The sequence below is a fragment of the Gymnoscopelus microlampas genome (assembly GCF_963454915.1).
Source record: "Gymnoscopelus microlampas genome assembly, chromosome: 11".
Classification (NCBI taxonomy): Eukaryota; Metazoa; Chordata; class Actinopteri; order Myctophiformes; family Myctophidae; genus Gymnoscopelus; species Gymnoscopelus microlampas.
This window is the reverse complement of record NC_139948.1, coordinates 5,343,854-5,364,457: the sequence shown is the minus strand read 5'-3', so window position 1 is coordinate 5,364,457 and position 20,604 is coordinate 5,343,854. Positions and strand designations below refer to the sequence as shown.

Sequence of the window (20,604 nt, the reverse complement as noted above, 5' to 3'; positions counted from 1 at the left end):
TACCCTGTACAATGACAGTGAGATGGATGGATTGGGCTTCAGGGTTTGTGAATGCTCAAGAATGAAGAGGGCTTTGTTTGTCACTCACTCATACATACAGGTACAAGCAGGGACATGTTAAGGCCAATTTATGCTTTGAGTGAGAGGTGTTGACAGACAAAAGTGACCTAAAAAAAAAAAAAAATATATATATATATATATATATATATATATATATATAGCTATTTTTGAATAGCCGAAAGAAATTTAAATTGACACCGATGCGTTCCCGGATTGAATGGGTTAAATATATATATATATATTTAACCCATTCAATCGCTATTTTTTGAAAAATCTTGCAAATGTGTGGAAATAGATATATGTTTAAAGCAAACATCTTAAACTCAAATCTTTGCTTCTGGGATGTCCCTGAAACAAAATATTTTGAGACGGCGGTCTGCCAAATACATATCCTTATTGTTGTTTGGTTGCTATATCAGTGATGCTCCAACTTTTTCCATGTCAAGGACCCCCACATTATAGGCATTTGGCCGCAGACCCCCCCATCTCAAAATATTTTGTTCCAGGGACCCCCCCAGAAACAAATATTGGGAGTTAAAAACATGAGTTATGAAAGAAGAACAACAAGAAGGAACAAGAAAAATAAGACGCAGTTAGATAAAACCAGGTTTAAAAAAGTACAGGCAAAACACACACTCTAACCTTCTATAAAGAAAACCTTATCAGCAATGTAGGCTGTGCAAAAAGGTGTGGGGGAGGAAATTATTATCACATTTATAGAAGGTATAACAGTGCATCTAATACATCAAGTACACTTATCTCTGTACATAGTGCAAGTACGTTAACAGTGAGCAAAATAAGCATGATTATTTACAGATGGATGGAGTTTGTTTTATTTACTTCTATCTATCTTGTTGTTCTTGTTTTCTGTCCTTGTTCAGACCCGAAGGGTCATTTCCAGCTGGTTTGCCAATTTCATCCAATCAAGAGAGAGTACCCATTCATCAGCTTCAATTTGAAAGTGTTCCGGTTCCAATTTTTTTGTCTGGTCACTTCTTTGTGTCATCACTTCCAATTTCACTTGTTTATCGTGTATGCTGTATGAGTTCTCTCTCTTGGATAGAATTGATATCCCCACCTGAACATTTCTGTTTATTTAAGAGCTGGAGAGACAAGGAAACCCCTGTTACTGAACAAATACTCAACAACAACGATTACTATCAGAATATAGAGCTATTTAACACTTATTTTCTTGATTTGAGCTAAAAAGCATTATTTTACACTTTGGCTATTCAAAAATAGCAGATATACAAGCTCGTAGCGCGGCACAAGATCTGCTATTTTTGAAAGATTGTGAAAATGTGTGCAAATATTTGAATATCTATTGTTTTAAACCGAACATTTTTAACTCAAATCTTTGCTTCTGGGGGTCCCTGGAACAACATATTTTGAGATGGGGGTCGGCGGCCAAATACATATCATTTTGGGAGTCCTTGACATGAAAAAGTTTGAGCACCACTGATATAGAAAGATAATTTTTTTTCAGAATACTGTTGGGATTTAGAAGACATTTGTAGAATCCGCTTCAGGTCTTAATGGGTTAAGAACAATAGAACCTACCTTTAAGTAGTAAAAAAATACAATACATTTCAATCACAAAAAAATATACAGAGAATAAACATGAAATTTAAAACAATGTATGGTGTAAGATGTGTCCTTATCTGCTGACTTCTGAATAACAAAAAGGGGAACCAGCAGAGATAAGCGGGCACAGGGCTCCACCTAGTGGCCAAAAAGTGGATGTACTCACGGACAGACAGGATGGGTCTGGTTTCTGGCTCTGATCGTCCCCTGACGATGACGTCGTCGTCAGAATAGTCCGAGGTGGAGTCACTCTCATGGACCTGATGATGACAGAAGTGGAGGGGGAAACCTAAGATCTCCAAATACCTCTCTGCTCCCAAACGTAAAAAGGGATATTTCACTTTCAAACATGTGTGGGGTCATTTTAACGTCTGCTTGGGTTTTTGTGTTTCACCCCAGAGTAGGGATGCAAATTATCGATCAATTCATTAATTGATAATTGATAACCTTATCGACCGATTAACCGGTTAACTGATAAGCGGCTTTTTTTTTTTTTATCTGAGAATCTTAATTTCAGATTTTTTTAAAAGTGCTTAGAAGCCGAGATACAGCCTTTTTCAGTAAGTTAAACAAGAAGTGAATGGAGCAGAAAATCTTCAAATCATCATATCTTGGGTTCTGAACATTTAATTTTTATTTTTTTTGTTTCAATTAATTGTTTGATTTAAATCGGATAATTTCTTAACGGTAGTTAATCGAAAATCGATTAATTGTTAATATCCCTACCCCAGAGAGTTTTTACATTGCTTGAGTCAGTATTTAGACATTTGATATGCACTGTATCAGACATGCCCCCTACCTATACAAACTTGTATAGGGGAAAAATGTGAAAATGGCCGATCTACAAGCCGATCTACAAGCTTACAAACGCCTCGCGTAAGCTTGTAGAGCTCACAACTGTTCATTGTGAGCTTGTAGATCTGCTATTTTCAATAGATTTGTATACAGTTGAAAACTTGAAATGGGGACATTCTGCATGATGAGTACTTTTACTTTTGGTACTTTAAGTACATTTTGATGCCAATACTTTTACTCAAGTACATTTTTTATTCCGGACTTTCACTCAAATATTTCAAATTAGCAGTATTGATACTTGTACTTAAGTAAAAAATGGTGAGTACTTTTTTCCACCACTGCTAAAAGCATCTACAGTCTGACTGCACAAAATAGGCATTATAATGAAAATATTCATGAAAACGTTTTTCATATGGTTTTGGACAAGGTTTCCACATGACAGCGACAACACAGAGTTTAAGCGGTTAATCATTGCCCAGCCGTTGTCACATGATGCAGGCTGAACTGACAAATTGTTATCTGCTTTCAATACTGTACGTCCCCACGTTGACCTGGACGCTCATGGGCGTTTCGGCTGCTGTTGACAGTTGGTGTAACTCAGAAAAATGGTACTATCACCTACATTGTTGAAGCAAAAATAAGATCTCATGACTGAACATGTTATGTCGTTGTTTAGGCCAGTGGTTCTCAAACTTTTTCACGTCAAGGACCCCCCAAATTGACACTTATTAGCCCGTGGACCCCCATTTGAAAATATAAGCCAAGGACCCCCCCCATAAGAGAAGATTTTACGGCTCTAGCAGTGATTTTAAACCATTTTAAATTCAAGGACCCCCAGTTTGACATGCATTAGGGCTACGGACCCCCATTTAATGACATTTCTATCTCTGGGACCCCAATTTATATTGTAAAATCTATGTTAATTTAACTCTGAGAGTGTACAAATGTGTGTACACTCTCTGGTGTACACTCTCTGAGTTAAAGACCCATAAGGGTCAATTTGGTTACGAACTATCTATCATTTAGCTGGGGACCCCCTGGAACTCCCTCAAGGACCCCTCAGGCATTATCATTCTAAACCTGTGTTGCTGCTGTTTAACATGCAGCCAACCAGAGTTGAAGAAATCACAGATTGAGCCTTTAACCTTTGCTTTTATTGAATATAAGAGGCCATTCATGTTCATGTAAAATGCTTCCAAACATGTGTTCTATTGCTAGTTTGATCACTTCAAATACGTCCTCATCTTAAAATAACGAATAGCCGAAAATAGCCGATCTACAAAGCTCACAACACGTCGTGCTGTGACATGTTGTGAGCTTGTAGATCTGCTATTTGCGGTGCCCTAACATAGAAGACATATGCTGCGTCTACCATGGAATCCAAATGGCTGCAATCAGTCTGAGAACTTTCATCTTTAATCCGTGAAGTTGGCATGTCCTGGTTTCAAAGAGAAAGCAGTTGGCTGTTGAAATGTGGACTTACTGGGTGCATACCCTCGGTAGAGGTATAACACTCTCACTGCAAAGAGCTTAGATTTGATCTATTGACTAAATAACTTAGAACGACTATTTGGTTATTCGCTTGGAAAATGTGCAGTGATAATCTTTTTTTTTTTTTTTAAGTATTCAGGACAGAATTCCCCTATGACTTTCCTTTAATTCTCACTAACTCCCATATATTCCCAAACCATATATACTAGTTGACCGGTGTCCCCCAGGGCTCTTGTAGATTAGATTACTATTTTCACCCAATGTTCGCCCCAGAATAGGAACGCTAGGGTTCAATTGCCAAAATACATTTTAGTCCACTAAATCAACTGTAGATTTAGCAGACTATAATCTCATGATATTTGGTCGACTAAAACTAGACAAAAACAAAAACATTTCAGACGACTAAATTGACTAAAATATTGACTAAAATATGACTAAAACCAAATGGAATTTTATTCAAAAGACTATGACTAAAACAAATCAAAATTAGCTGTCAAAATCAACGCTGTCAAGCAGAAACCTCTTATCTCCATATGTTAACGTTTTGTGTTTTTTTTGTAAATGAATGCCCTCATCATTGTACATCTGCTATTTTTTTGCGATTTTTTGAAAAGTAACAGCTTTGGACGTAAGAGGTTTCCGCCTGACAGCGACAACATGTTCCTGCTAGCTCCAAATGGGAATGTTCTATATCAGTGGTTCTCAACCGGTGGTCCTTGAGGGGGTTCCAGGTGGTCCCCAGCTGAATGATGAAGAGTTGGTAACCAAATGGACCCTTATGAATCTTCATTCTTTAACTCTTGAGAGCGTAAAATGAAACCAAATGGACCCGCAAGGGTCCATTTGGTTTCATTTTACGCTCTCAAGAGTTAAATCATTGTTAAACATCTGCATTACTTAATTTACAAGAAGTCTACACAACAGGCTCTATGCACAGCAGCCATATTGGAAAGAAATTGGGCCGCTTCTTACTTCCTTCACATGTGTTACCAATGATGCTAATTAAGGTTGTGTTCCAAACAGGGTGCTGATATTGTTCATGTTGGCTCACTGTAAACATTCTGCTACACCAGTGGGTCTCAAAAGGTCCAGGGACCTTCGTGGTTCCTTGAGGGGATTCCAAATGGACCCTTACGGGTATGTAGCTCTGAGTGTGTACAAATGGTTCCATGTGTACACACTCAAGAGTTATGGGGGCCCTTTAAATTGAAATCACAGAGCCTTAATTAGTATGATTGGTAACACCTGTGAAGGAAGTAAGGAAGCAGCCCAATTTCTTTCCAATAGGGCTGCTGTGCATAGAGCCTATTGGAGAATGTAGAAGAAATAGGGCCTGAGAGGCTAAATCTCATCAAATGGTGGTTCCGTGGCTCAAATCCCGAATAAATAATGGTCCTTGATATGAAAAAGGTTGAAAACCACTGTTCTACATTTGGAACTTGGCCCGTGTTCAGGGGGAGGGAAGCCGGGCGGGGGAGGGTGATATTTGGTCATTGCACATACTCCTACGGCAAGTGTTAGGCAACAGGCGGCCCGTGGGCCAGGACTGGCCCGCCAGCGATGACATCTGGCCCGGCAAATTATTTAGTAAATAGTTTACAACAGGGGTCTTCAACAGGGGGTCTGGGACACCTAGGGGTCCTCAGAGTTACTACAGGGGGGGGCGCCAAATCTTTGTGATATATATATATTTTTTTTACCTTAATCTCTTGAACCCTAGCATCCTTTTTCTGAGGAGAACTAGCCAAAAATAGCCGATCTACAAGCTTGTAGATCGGCTATTTTTGGCAAAGAGGTACAGGTGTAGAGGGAAAAAAAGGACAGACCAAGTAAACAAAAAAAGTATAATCTGAAACACCATGTTATACAATACAGAGGGCATCCCTGCCTCATCTCTCTCTCTCAGCTAGGGGGTCCCTGGTCTGAAAACGCTGAAGACCCCTGATTTAGTAAATAGTTTACAATATGTGAAGGGCTTCAAGGGGGTCCCCAGCTAAATTACTGATAGTTTGGAACTAAATTGACCCTAAAGGGTCTGTACTACTAGAGTGTACAAATGGACACTCTTGTAGTTACAGAGAGCACAAGAATGTACAAATGTGTACACTGATATGCAAATGTAGGTCATGGACCCCCATAACTCAAACTGGGTTCCTTGAATTTAAAAACGTTGAGGACCCCTGGGTTATAATGTCCAAATACCAGTGGTGTAAAGCAACTAAGTGCATTTACTCAAGTACTGTACTTAAGTAGAATTTTGAGGTACTTTTACTTTACTGGAGCATTTCCAATTGTCAATACTCCATTACATCTCAGAGGCAAATATTGTACTTTTACTCCACTACAATTATTTGAAAGCTTTAGTAACTAGTTTCTTTGCAGATATAAGTTATTACATTATAAAACACACATTAACCACTTTAGCCCTATTTTATACCTAGGCTATTTGAAAATAGCCGATCTACAAGCTCACAGCGGCACCAGTCGGCAGGGAGTGTTGGGCGGGAGGAGTAGGTCGAAGGCCCTACGTCCTCCCGGTAGGGACTCCTCACTGGCAGGTGAGGAGGACACAACAGCAGTGACAACACACAAATGTGTGTGGGGAGGAATTCATTTGGCATAACGACTAAATTGGGCAGAGAAAGGGGGTAAAAAAGAATAGGCTTTTTTTTTTGTTTTGGCTACTACTACATTTTTAAAATACATAAATATATGTATGCATGTCGGAAAGTGCTATCGTGCTCTTTCTATGCGATATCACCAGATCAAATCGAGCGTACCTCCTCCTCCTGTTCTCTCCTCTTCCAGCGCAGCTGAGCGTTGGCCGCCGCCATCGCCTCGATCACAAACGTCGTGGTCATGTAGCTGCACAGACGGAAAAACAAAAACACGATTTAATTTCATTCCACTCATATTCAACTCATCGTGTCCACTGGCTTTCATGTAGAGCGCTCACTGGTTCAGAGCAGTCTTAGCAACACCAAGTGTGGCCGTCACCATCGCCACATTTTCCTTGACCGTTTTATTGTCATACAAATAATTGAGATTAACGAGTGAATTTTGTGGCTTTTAGGCTTTGTAAACAAAAGTTGCACGGGGCAGATATGACAAGAACTGAAATACACTAAGAGATGACCGATGGCAATAATCAAAATACATGGCCAGAAATAGCCTGAAATAATTCTGGCACTCGGTGAGTTAAGTATACTCTATTTGTAAAAAGAATTGTGGATATAGCCGATCTACAAGTTCACAACGCGCCGCGAGCTTGTAGATCTGCTATTTACACTATTTCTGAAAAATGTTTCAAAATGCATGAACCTTTCTCAACATGGAAACGATTATCATGACGATAACGCAAAATAATAGCGATGGTAAAAATAATGACATATTGTGGTGACCCGTTTGGTCACCAGGGGTCTAAAACTGTGGTTTTCAACCCTTTTCATACAAGGTCCATTATTTATTCGGCATATGAGCCATGGACCACCATTAGATGATATTTAGACTCCCAAAACTTAGAATATTTTGTTATGTTGGATAAGATTTTGTCTACAATTCCATTCTGTATTGATGTTGGTACCACAGGAGAGATAACAGGCAAACGTTGATCAAAATAATGATTTAATTAAGTATTTTGCAAATGTTTAACAATAATTTAACTCTTGAGAGCGTAAAATGAAACCAAATGGACCCGTAAGGGTCCATTTGGTTTCATTTTACGCTCTCAAGAGTTAAATATCTATAAGGATAATATCTGCTGTCCACTCATATCTGAAGGCCTAATGCAGGGATGTCAAAGTGACACGTTGTGGTGGATTACGTCGTATCTGTGCATGTGTGCTCCCAACTGACAACAAATGAGTACAAATCTAGGCTACTGATTTCACGTCTAGGACTTAACAGGAATGTGTAGCCTACAATAGGAGTTTCCAATTCATAAGTCTGTGTATCAAGGAGCATTCCAACTGCAGTGCCCAAGCAGATACTTTTAAATCTATTAATGTGACTAGAGGTTTGGGCCGCTTAACGGCCCTCACATCTAGATGTTTAATGTTTCCCCTCCCCTCCCCTCCTAGCTCATAGATCTGCACACACGTCATGCGGCATATGACGTGTGTCCGGCATAAAAGTTATGCAAAGCCCATGCCAGGGCTCCCCCCTCCCTCGCCTGGCATGTTTCCCTCCCGTTTCCATATCATTCGGTGCCGCGCTATGAGCTTGTAGATCTGCTATTTTTGAATAGCCAAAGAAATCAAAAATCACACCCAGTGTGAAGTGGGCGGTGTGGTCACAGTGGTCATCACAGTGATGGAAGTGATTCACTTAAAAAAAACATAAAAGTGTTTTTTTAACATAAAAGTGTTTTTTTAAGTCCATACTGCTATTCATAGGGCTGCACATGTGTCATGTGTTTCGCTAGCCAATCACAGTCCTGAATTTGCAAAGTCAGCCAATCACATTACAGCTAGTGGTGATGACACTAGCTGTAATGTGATTGGCTGAATTTGCAAAAGTATAGATTTGCATTGACTTTGGAAGGGTTAGGGTTGTAGACTGCGTTGTAGACTATTGGCCAATCACGGTGCAGGATTGGTCAGTGTCCAAACCTCACTTATAGGGGGTGGTTACACCGCCCCAAAAATGACACACAGATACGTTCCCGGTCTAAAGGGGTTAATCAAAATCAATACGTTTGAGAACTGGCCTTTCCAGAATCTGGTTCGGCCCCAAAAACTCTTGGCATGGGTCGGGGTTCTGATACGAGTTGCGCGAGGCGGTCAAGCGTCCAGGTCAGAGGTGTGGTAGACCAGAACTCACCTCATGAAGGACAGGAAGCAGATGAGACCCAGGCTGACCACCCAGCCGGCTTCAGCGAAGGCCTTGGGCATGGTCAGAGCTCCTGTCCCTACGATCAGGTTGAACATGTACACCAACCCCACCTGGAAAAAAAGCACAAAGGATACACAATTGTGTTTAGGGCCGAAAATATTGATCATCCTTAACGATTAGTTTTTCATCATTTTAAGATCACTTTTGGTGAGAGTGCGGGGTAAGCTTTCGGACTACATGCAAAAAACATGCATGAAATGAACGCAGAGTAGGGATGGAGATGCTCCGGACCCATGTATACATTATGAGTATGTCAGTAGGATGATGTCATCAATACTATGATTGATGTCAGTACTATGATGTCAGAACTTTTTTTTCTCCCTTCTTCTGGGACAACACCGTAAAATCCTCAAGTGTTTATTTGGTTCCATTTCTACACTCTCAGTCAGAGTTACAATCAATTCATTGATATATAAAAATAAATTAAACAATCTCCTGCTTCTCACTTGCTTGATTAAGCCAGAAAGTAATCAATGGAATAATCGATAGTTGCTGCTCTACATTAATGGACGTGTCACACCACAGCTATGGGTGGTGCGATTGTGGATTTTGAAAGTACGATTACAGTGAGAGAAAGAATCACAGTTTCACGATTTTTGCACATAAATGTATTCCACAAAACTATGGATGTATAAAATCCCATTAGCTTTTGTAAATTAGAGGTTTCATTATATTTTCCCCACAAAATGTCTATGTTGGCTGCCTTTCAAAACACAAATAATACAGTAGACAAATAATACAAGCAAAACAAAAAGGATATGTCTATGAAAGTAAATAAAAGCTACCCATGTAGGCTGCACAACCTCTGTCTGCACGGCTCTTCAGCTGTATTGCAAAATAGTGTGTTCAGCTCGACCATTTCTTTTGGACATGAGTAGAGAATCATTATTGTTATTATTAATATTGTTGTTTTGCATCAGGATTATACTGAGCCCCTACCATTAATTAATGGTGACTTTTAAACCGTTGGTTAACCCATTAAGACCGGGAACGCATCTGTGTCATTTTAAGATTTCTTGGGCTATTCAACAATATATATTTTTGAAAAATCGTGAACATTTGCGTAAATCTTTGAATATATATATATATATATATATATTTTAAAGCGAACATTTTTAACTCAAATCTTTGCTTCTGGGGGGGGGTCCCTTGAACAAAATATTGTGAAATGGGGGTTCGCAGCCAAATACCTATCATTTTGGGTGGTCCTTGACATGAAAAGGTTTGAGAACCTCTGATATTAAAGCAACATAAGTTTGTTAAAAAAGAAAACTGTTAGGATTTAGAAGACATTTGTAGAATCACCCAGAAGCAAAGATTTGAGTTACAAATGTTCACTTTAAAAAGTACATATTGAAAGATTTGCACAAATGTTCACGATTGTTAAAAAAATGTGCAGATCTACAAGCTCATAGTATATCTGCTATTTTTGAATAGTCCCAGAAATAAAAAAAATGACACAGAGATGCGTTCCCGCTCTTAATGGGTCAATCGTAAAAGCGGTTAATAGTCGAATCCCTAAGCACAGCACAAATGTCCTTCACCCCACTTCACCCCAACTACTGCTGCTCTACCACAATAACAGGACGCTGTACAGGTCAACGTAAGGAAAGCCTTTACAGGAAGCCCTTATTATCCCTATCAGATAGCGGAGTGCTTTAAATGATTCAAGGCCTCAGCAAAGCCACAACGCTCCCATCAGCAGACACACCAATGCATGTGTTTGCGGTTGAGTCACGTGCATAATACGAGCAGAACTGAAAAAAGTCAGTCAGCAGGTCGTAAAAAAATGAAAAAGAGCTGGACACAGGATGATGGCCCAACATATGTGAAGTGTAAGCACTTTGCCTTCCTCTTTCGAACGAGAAGGACAAATTGATTCTCTGAATCATTCTCCGTTGCATGTAGAATCAGAGAGTTGTCATTAGAGAGCCGCACAGCAACTGTTAAAGCACTGATCATCAACCAGAAGTTAATTGTCAATTCAAAAGAATGTAAAACCTCAAATGCATAATATGAACTTTGTATCCAGGACAGCTGACCACTTGAACACTACACAGCAAAATCCATGTACAAATGGAACCAAGTGGACCCATAAAGTGTCCATCTGGTTCCATTTGTACACTCATTAAAGTTACATTAACCCTGGGATTTTAATGTGTATAATATACACCAATTAAATGCATAATTCTAATCCTGTAAGACTCAAAAGTTATGGATTTCACCTTTAAACCTCCGGCTCCTACACATATGAACTTTGCATCCAGGACACATGACCACTTTAACCTCTTAAGAGTAATTCCATAAAATGCATTAGTGATGATGATGATGATGACCCACGTGTTAGTCAGTCACACACGCTCTCTTTTACACCAGTGGTTCTCAACCTTTTCAGGCCGTGACCCCCCAAAATAAATCATATTTTAACTGGGGACCCCCCAAAATAAATCATATTTTAACTGGGGGCCCCCCAAAATAATCATATTTGAACTGGGGACCCCCTAAAATGATCATATTTGAACTGGGGACCCCCCAAAAAAATCATATTTGAACAGACAACCCACCCTGACAAGCACTTGGAATGTCAGAGTTGAGGCATTACATTTGGTTTGACTCGAGTTTGCACGGATAAATATTGCGATCTGAGCTTGTAGATCGGCTATTTTCAAAATGTTTGCCTCTTTCTTATATTATTTGACAATTCGGCCAATGTTTGAACAGTTTGTATAGAATAGTTTGTTGACTACTTTTGAAGTAGTAATGGACTTCATCTTATCTTTCTTTTTTGAGGTATTAAAAAAGGTCTTTAAATTGTCATTTCACTGTCATCTGAGGACACCACCAAAATCAGGTGGAGACCCCCACCAGAACCACTGCTTTAAACCACAAATCACTCCAGTGTAATGAAGCAGAAACCCACACAGATCAATTCAAAGTACTAACAATGCCGTTGTCTAAATACTTACAAATGGGGAGTAGGGGTCCCCCGTTTCTGTGATGCCACCTGCCATGTTGTTGGGGGTACAGCCAGCAGTCCCTGCATATAAGGGGGGAGATATTCACATATTATTCATTCAGATATTATTGATTTACTGTTGTTTCTAGCCTGGGTCAACTGCTCAATGCCACAAGTGCAGTGGTGGAAAGTAATTAAGTACATGTACTTAAGTACTGTACTTAAGAACAATTTTGAGGTATTTGTACTTTACTTGAGTATTTCAAATACTTTTACTTTTACTCCACTACATCTCAGAGAAAAAGTGTCTTTTTTACTCTACTATTTGAAAACTTTAGTTATTAGTTACTTTTTGTAGATGTGGTAGATTTTGATTATGATTACAAAACATACATTAACCACTTCACCCCATATGCATTTCAGCCATTTGAAAATAGCAGATGCTTGTAGATCTGCTATTTTCAACCGATGTGTCATACATTTCAGGGGAAAAAACTGAAATGGGACATTCTGCATAAGGAGTACTTTTAACTTTTGGTAGTTTAAGTATTTGATGCCAATATAGGTGCCTTTACTCAAGTGAATGTTTGCCTTCCAGGCTTTTGCTTGTCAGTTGTCACAGAGTATTTCTACATTGCAGTATTGATACTTTTAACTAAGTAAAAACAAGATCTGAGTACTTTCTTCCACCACTGCACAAGTGACTTGGGTGTAACTTGTTGAAAGAGAGCGGACAGCACAACAACAATTGTCAATAGGCTCTATTCACAGCAGCCATATCATTAAGACATTCATTCACAGGTGTTACCAATGATACTAATGAAGGCTCTGTTCCATTCTGGTCAAACACAAACAGAGTAAGGGTGCTGATATTGTGCATGTTGACTCACTGGAAACACTCTGCTACACCAGTGGGTCTAAAGTTGGGGTCCAGGGACCCTCATGGGCTTCCAAATGGCCCCTTACAGGTGTGTAACTCTGAGAGTGTACAAATTGACCCGTAAGGGTCCATTTGGTTCCATTTGTACACTCTCAGAGTTATGGGGGTCGTGTGTAAACCACTGTGCTAGACTAAATGGAACAGAGCCTTCATTAGTATCATTGGTAACACATGTGAAAGAAGTAAACAAACAACCCTCACCTGACTTCTTCCAGGTACAGTTAGCGTTAGCTTCGTGCTAACTCACCCACTATGGGATTCCACCAGCAGCAGCAGCGTAAGCTGGAGAACCAGGAGCACACACTGTGCTAACTCGCTGTAACTATAGTGTTCTTATTCTTTATCCGAGGGGAAGTCTACGTGAAGCGAACGCCTTTAAAGCGGTCATAAAACACTCATAATGTTTCACTGTAGCAGCTAAACTAGATGCTGCCAGCGTTGCCAGGTTCTGTGAGAGAAGTAAGCAACCGGGTCTATGAAAACAAGCCCAAGGAGCAGTGGTGGAAAAAGTACTCAATTTCTGTACTTAAGTAAAAGTACCAATACTGCAATATAAAAATACTCTGTTACAAGTAAAAGTCCAGCATAAAAAAAGGACTTGAGTAAAAGTACAAAAGTATCGGCTTAAAAATGTATTTAAAGTACCAAAAGTAAAAGTACTAAATATTTGAAAATAGCAGATCAACAAGCTCATAACGCGTCGCGATAGGTTTAAAGTGGTTAATGTATGTTTCATTATATCATAACTTATATATAAAAAGTAACTAGTAACTAAAGTTTTCAAGTAAATGTAGTGGAGTAAAAGTACAATATTTGACTCTGAGATGTAGTGGAGTAGAAGTGAAAGTATTGGATACATATATATTACCTTTTTAAGACAAGGGTCAAAGCATGGCTATTAGAAAACGTTGCCGAATAGGGTCACTTATGTTAGCAATGTGATTATATGTATTTATGCTGTAGGTAGTGTAGCAATTGATTGTTTTATTTATTATTGTGTTGTTTACCTGTATGTATTTTGTTGCAGTGTTGTTTGTCTCAGACCAAGGACCACAATGAAAATAAGTCGCAAGACTTTTATGTGTCTGTAGGCCTATCCTTGACGTTTCTATGATGAACATGATGTAACATGTGTTTTTCTCCTGTATAACGTCTAATACAATCAAATCAAATCAAATCAAATGGAAATTGGAAATACTCAAGTAAAGTACAAATACCTCAAAATTGTACTTAATGTACTTAGTTACTTTCCACCACTGACAAGGAGTGACAACACAGGCCACAACGCATGTGAAAATAGCCGATCTGCAAGCTCATTGTGAGCATGTAGATCTGCTGTCTTCAAAAATCTTGAAAAAAGGTGAACAATTTAGAATATTTTTAGATGGGGGGGTTCTTGGATAATAATTACATATTCACTTGGGGGTCCTTGACATTAAATATTTTAGAACCACTGGTTTAAACAACATTAGGAAACAAGCCCCAAATAAGCAACAACACTTAAGAAACAAGCCCCAAAAAACGGAAACCGCAAAACTACTAATAATATATTCAAAAGCAACTTTGGAGAAAAATAAGCCCAAAGTCGCTTATAATAAGCGGACATGGCAACGCCGGTCTGTGTCTGTGTCGCTTCATTCATTGGCTGCTCTGTTTGTTGTGCGCTGGACGTAAGCTCGCGTCATCAGCGTCTGTTTACCGTTCTGTGTTCGCAGTGCGGTCTAGAGCCCGCCTACTGTTTCCGGTTGTTTACACGCACATACATTAACGAACACAGCCGTTTCCGTATCCGTCCAAGACCAGAAATGTAAACCGCAAAGTGAATTGATCCACTAGTGACACCATAGAGGAGGATCATATGATTATTGCTAAAATCATGTGTCACATTCTCTCTATATTATGATAAAGCGTGGATAAGCCTGAGGATGTTGCTTTTCTTCACGTATATTTGCATTCTATACTGTCTGCCGAGGGGGTTTCAACTTGCCATTGTTGTCTCTGCATGTGGATGGGCCCCTGGGACAGCCTCGCCTCGGGGCCCCAATCTGAACCGCAACATATCATGTCAGGGTGTGGCACAGTGTGAATTAACACAGGAATGACCCTAGCAACAGTATCAATAGTCCGGGTGTGTTAGGTGTCTAGTAGGTCGTCTAGGCTGCCTACAACTATTTTTCAACCACAGTTAATGAGACGCGGCATCAGTAGAATGAGCTTGGGTCTGGGAACAGACGCCATGAGACAAAGCACACACAGTGAATCATGTTTTAGTCATTTGGAATAGGAAATGTGATATCTCATTAGTAACAACAATGCAGGTGATTGGTAAACAAACAGTGAAAGACGTATAATAATACAATTATTTTCGGTTGTTTGTTTACCATCAAACAAGTGATTTGGGCTGGGGGCTGGCTTTTTGGTCAGGTCACAGCCCTCATTCCTCCACTTTATGTGAAAAGTGGAGGAATGAGGGCTTGCATGCTGGAATGTGATGATGGTGTGTCTTTAGGGATCCCTTTCAAATTAAATGATTGTCTCGTTACATCCTGTCCTCACTTTGGTCATTATATTTATCATCAAGTTATTAAGTTATACATAATGAATGCCACAACACTATTAATGTCTTCTACAAGGAGGACATCCACTGGTCAGAGTGTGTCATTACATCGTGAACAGTATAAGAGCTAATGGAATGCTGTGTAACATGATCTGACATGAATACTGTCACTTTAGTTTTGGCTGTTGTTGTATGGGAGACACTCAGTAATGTAGGCTACGTGAAGGTCTGTTTGGATTTTGCTTTTGCCCTTGCTTTGTAAAGCAACTAGTCAAAGGTAAGTGAATGCTTTTGAAAGGTCAAAACCCCAACTTTGATGTAGATATTTACTGGATGTTTAAATATAGGGTAAGTTAGCCTGGGATCCAGCCTGCTTCGCTACGTTCGGCGGATTTTTTTTTCTCTGAAGAGAGAAAAAAAAATCCGCCGAACGTAGCGAAGCAGGCTGGATCCCAGGCTAAGGGTAAGTGATATTTTTGGGTTAAAACAAAAAGTATTTTGTTAAAAGGTTAAAGCACTATATTCTTATATATATTGCTACTATAGAGTGTTTGTTCAGTAACAGGAGTCTCCCCGTCTCTCCAACTCTTTAATAAACAGAAAATACATTTTCCGGTAGGTGTCAAAATCTCGGGTGCAGTACCCGCACCCTAACCGCACGCGGATGCCACATAGTCGGAGAAAAGGTCTGTCGGATTAACGCATGCCTCCCCAAAATCTCAGCCAATCAGGAGAAAGTACCCATTTTTAAGCTTCATTGTTATAGTGTTCCAGCTCCAATTTTGCCTGCTCATTTCTTAGTGTCATCACTTCCAATTTCACTTGTTTAATCTATATCCTGATTGAGTTCTCTATCCTGATTGGATAAAATTGGAAATAAAACTGAAACTGAAACGAAAATGCATTTTCTGTTTTATAAAGACCTGGAGAGACAAGGAGACTCCTTTTACTGAACAAACACTCTATAGCAATGAGTATCAGAATATAGAGCTATTTAACACTTTAACCAAAGAAAATCACTTACCCTACCTTTAAGTGTTTGTGACCTGGTAGTTTCTGTTGGTTCATATTGTAATGATTTGATTTGACACCCGGCATCACTGTTCAAAGAAATAAGAATGCAGTGTTAAACTAATGATGCAAATTATGTGTCTAGCACCCATTCTTGAGAATTGGAACATATGATGTCCTACCAAGACATTTCAAATTATTTAGCATTTATACATTGCATATCGTCACCTTATTAAACTAATGGCCTAAGTCCAGGGCCGCATTAACCGCGGAACTTAGTGGAACTGGTGTTCCACGGCCCGCAGCCTGCAGGGCCCTGTGAGAATTGTGTATTTAATTTTTGTGTATTTAAAGAAAAAATGTTGATTTATATTGGTCAAATAGAACCGAATTAGACCGAATTAGACCCGAATTAGACCGAATTAGACCCGAATTAGACCCGAAAAATGTGCATGTGCGTGAAATTACGCGACTGGGGGGGCCTTTGATTTTGTGGTGTTCCACGGCCCTGAGGGGTCTTAATGCGGCCCTGCCTAAGTCATTTTTTGAGGAAATGATATTTTTGCCTAAGTCAGGTCCTCATGACACTGGCCACCTCTGGTAAAATCGCCTATCTCCTAATTGAAAAGTATCATGCTGTTCACGCCCCTTTTAGTATAATGGCCTAACTCCCTAGTGTGACTTAGGACAAAATAGGCCTTTTGTTTGGCCTAAGTCACATGTTTTTGTGACTTAAGCCAAATTATTTACTGATTTAGGCCATTTTGTAATTTGTTTTGCTTTTTATTTTGGCCTAAGTCAGATTTAATCCTATTTAAACCCATTTAAATCTCTTATGTTACATAACTGACAGACAGTGTTATTTCTATTTAAATAGTCATAATTTGTTATAAACATTTTGGGTGAAATGATTAAGAAATATCATATAGTTTTGTTCTGGATCAGTTTTTTATTATTCCTGAAAACCTTGAAAAAATGACTTAGGCCATTAGTTTAATAAGGTGACGATATGATTTATAGAATGTTTTGGTCTGGTTTCCTTTTGTTTTACATCTAAACTTGCACCACAAAACACCCTTGTCTCAGACAAGGATTCCCTTTTTTTTGTTAAAAGCAAAAAAAAAAACTGAACCATGTGTATTGATAACATAGGTGTAAGAATGTACTATTATTATCATCTTTGTTTAAAAATATATTTTTTGTCAAAATGTTGGACCTTTAAAGTTGTGTCCAAGATCTTTTGTCAACACATCATTTTATCAGGGATAAACAGGCTTAGCTCTATCCTAAGTCCCCTGTCTCACTTATCCCGGCTGCTGAAGCTAGCTTTCTATTTTTTAATAAATGCATTAAGTAATATTGCTATCAGATGTGTCTTAACCATAACATGTCAACTCCGTAAGTTCTTCTAAATCCAAACTAAATAAAAATTATGGTTAAAAATGTGTAATTTTATTAGCATTAAAGGAGTAGTTCACCCCAAACATTCATGGATATTCTTTTTGTTTTTGTCGTTTACTTAGCCAATAATTTGATGACCGGCGGAGTATCCGGTATAGGAGACATTGACCTGCATCTGAGTCTCCTACCGGAGACACCGCCGGTAGGAGATATTATTCGATTATTCATAAAATAAATTAAGGTTCTGTCCTAAAGAATGGGTGCTAGATAAATATTATGAATGTTGTGTAAAATTGTGTTAATTTGTCTATGTTTCTTTATACAGGAGACATGGCAGAAGCCACAGTTCATGGTAGGTCACAACACTGTTTACTTCCTTATATAAACCATAGACTGAACACAATCATGTTTACTGAGCGGTTAAAGGACCACTTCACCCATTTTCAACCTTATCTTGGTCCTCACTGTGCTCATTATGAGATGGCACAATTTCCGTCACTCACACACGCAGACGTGCAAGCGTGACAAGTCTACGTGTTTGTCAGAGGATTTCCTCTAGGCACAGGCTGCTTGATTTATTGCGGCGGTGTGTGTTGCTGGACTGAGTTTCCCCTCTGGGCCAGGGATGTCCAAACGTTGTTTTTTTCAAAGGGGGCCATACAATTTGGAAATATGAAAATACCTTGGGACTGACTGCATCTCCTGTCAACTTATTTGGACCATAACAAAGTCACACACATGGAATGCATTTATAACACTTCTATTTAACTACAGCATCTATGAAAAAAAATGAAAAAAGATTGAGATGTTTTCCAGCCTTTGTCACATGCATATTTATGTACAAACTGAAACATTTGTAAATGTATACAATAAAACCAATACAATTGTCCGCCTGACTTTGAACTTTTAAAAAACATTTCAATTATAAAAACAACGATTTAATTAAAAAAAAAGTGAATTGCATAGCTTTAATATTAAGCTAAATAAATTATCAATTGCCACTGTGAGGTGCCACTAATGTCTTGTCATTGTTCCAGGAATGGCAACTGCTAAACTGCTGTTGAGAATTATTGAAGAGCTGACAGAGGAGGATTTCAAGAAGTTCCAGTGGTTGCTGATTTCTCATGCCTACCCATCCATCCCAAAGAGCCGTCTGGACAATGCTGACCGGCTGACCACAGTCGATCAGATGGTGCAGACCTACTCTGATGGAGCCCTGGAGATCACTGGGAACATTCTACCGATGATCCGCAGGAGTGATCTAGTGAAAAAACTCAATGTGAAAACAGGTATGAAAATCTCACACATATAAACGGTTTCCAAATGGTCTTCAGAACACAAAGAGTTAGGAAGAAATAAAATACAACATCCGGTAATGGTAGCATGCTGTGACCGTGACTGCTTCTCTCCTGGTCCCATTTATTCTCCTCTTGCACAATGCCGTTGGAGGGACCTTGCTAAAATACAGTGCAGAGTCTGTATACTCCGACATTTTTAAACATCTTTACAATGCTTTTTTTCTCCTTCAGTTTCACCGTTTTGTTTGTATTATTAATAATATCATTGACCATTCACTTTTTTTGTATAGTTTTAGTGTTTTGATCAATGTCTTTGGGCCCAATGTCAAAGGCCTCCCCCTCAATATCTTTGCATAGGGCCCCCAACATCCTAGGATCGCCTCTGATCAAAACTGTTGATTAAACAACATTATTCATACAATTAATAATAATAATCATACAAAAATAATAATCTTCATCATGTGTTAGACCAGTGTTAGATCTTCAACTCTGTGAATCATTACGATCAAGTTCCCCTTTCTTGTCTAACTTGGGGACCTCCCTTGTGATGTTGTAATGGCAGAGTAACTTTCCAGCATTATTCTGGACAGTGTGTGTGTGTGTGTGTGTGTGTGTGTGTGTGTGTGTGTGTGTGTGTGTGTGTGTGTGTGTGTGTGTGTGTGTGTGTGTGTGTGTGTGTGGGGGTGGGTGGGTGGGTGGGGGTGTGTGTGTGTTGCAGTAGCATCTTGTCTCAAACCCAGAAATACAAGTTTTTCGTGTTTTGACTCCTTCTTCAAAATTGTAAGCTTATAAGTGAGGCACAGCTGTGCTATACTCTTTCCTATTATAATAATTCAGTAATAACTTCTACTATTGGGGTGTATTTTCTCACTGTATATATATACATGTATACACATACATATACATATACGTGAAATTTGTCCTCTTGTATAATGGCAGCTTTTTAGATGTTACTTTAAGTAAGTTAAACAGATCAGGAAATGCAGGACTGCAATGTCAGGAATCAAATTTCATACTTTATTGTAGATCTCATCAGAGCAGAGAGACTAGTGTCTCCCCCCAGAGCTTCCCCCAGCACCCCCCAACACCAATGTCTTACACACATTTATACTGTCAGGAGAAGTACACATGAGGTAACAACAGATGGTCACTCCTTACATGGGCTTTATTCTATAGTTGACTCACACATAGTCGGCATATGTTTGAAATAGGTTTGTCAAGGAGAGAAGTTTGACAAGGAAGAACAGGTGATGATTGTTGCATCTACTAATACATTCAATTAATAAATACCACAATGACTGTTACTGTATATGAATTTTATCCACCATACTCTGCGTCTACCCATCCTATAACAACTAGGCACTTGGGGAGTTAAGACAGGAACACACATCGACACATTTCTAGCCTGTCCTGGAATCTAACCTGCGACGACCAGGGCCTCTGGCTGCCCAGGCGTACTCACGAGCCACTCAGCTATGGCCGCCCCGTACCATCATCCACTTGCTATGTTACCAAAACTCTTAGAGGTGCTGGAAGTGATTGTTTAGGTTAACAACTTGAACCCCAGCATCCATATTCAGCAACATTAGCCAAAAATAGCCGACTAGCTGACAACGCG

At 39.2% G+C, this 20,604-nt stretch overlaps 1 protein-coding gene and 1 long non-coding RNA gene across 2 annotated transcripts in view; one reads left to right on the top strand and one right to left on the bottom strand.

Annotated features, from left to right (window-relative positions):
- LOC311054523 (transmembrane protein 104-like) overlaps positions 1 to 13,113 on the bottom strand; it is a gene marked incomplete at its 3' end in the record, with an annotated part of 42,622 nt that extends 29,509 nt beyond the window's left edge. The window contains exons 1-5 of the mRNA XM_084070537.1: positions 12,921 to 13,113; positions 11,790 to 11,860; positions 8,752 to 8,873; positions 6,711 to 6,795; positions 1,811 to 1,904 (exon numbers count right to left, since the gene is read on the bottom strand). Coding sequence (XP_083926663.1) covers positions 1,811 to 1,904; positions 6,711 to 6,795; positions 8,752 to 8,873; positions 11,790 to 11,834 — 346 coding nt within the window. The 5' untranslated portion in view covers positions 11,835 to 11,860; positions 12,921 to 13,113. The remainder of the gene's footprint in view (positions 1 to 1,810; positions 1,905 to 6,710; positions 6,796 to 8,751; positions 8,874 to 11,789; positions 11,861 to 12,920) is intronic.
- A 2,359-nt stretch (positions 13,114 to 15,472) lies between these two features.
- LOC311055473 lies at positions 15,473 to 18,880 on the top strand. The gene is made up of 3 exons (XR_014601796.1): positions 15,473 to 15,553; positions 18,014 to 18,040; positions 18,726 to 18,880. It is a non-coding gene; the product is annotated as an uncharacterized lncRNA (long non-coding RNA).
- The last annotated feature ends 1,724 nt before the right edge of the window (positions 18,881 to 20,604 follow it).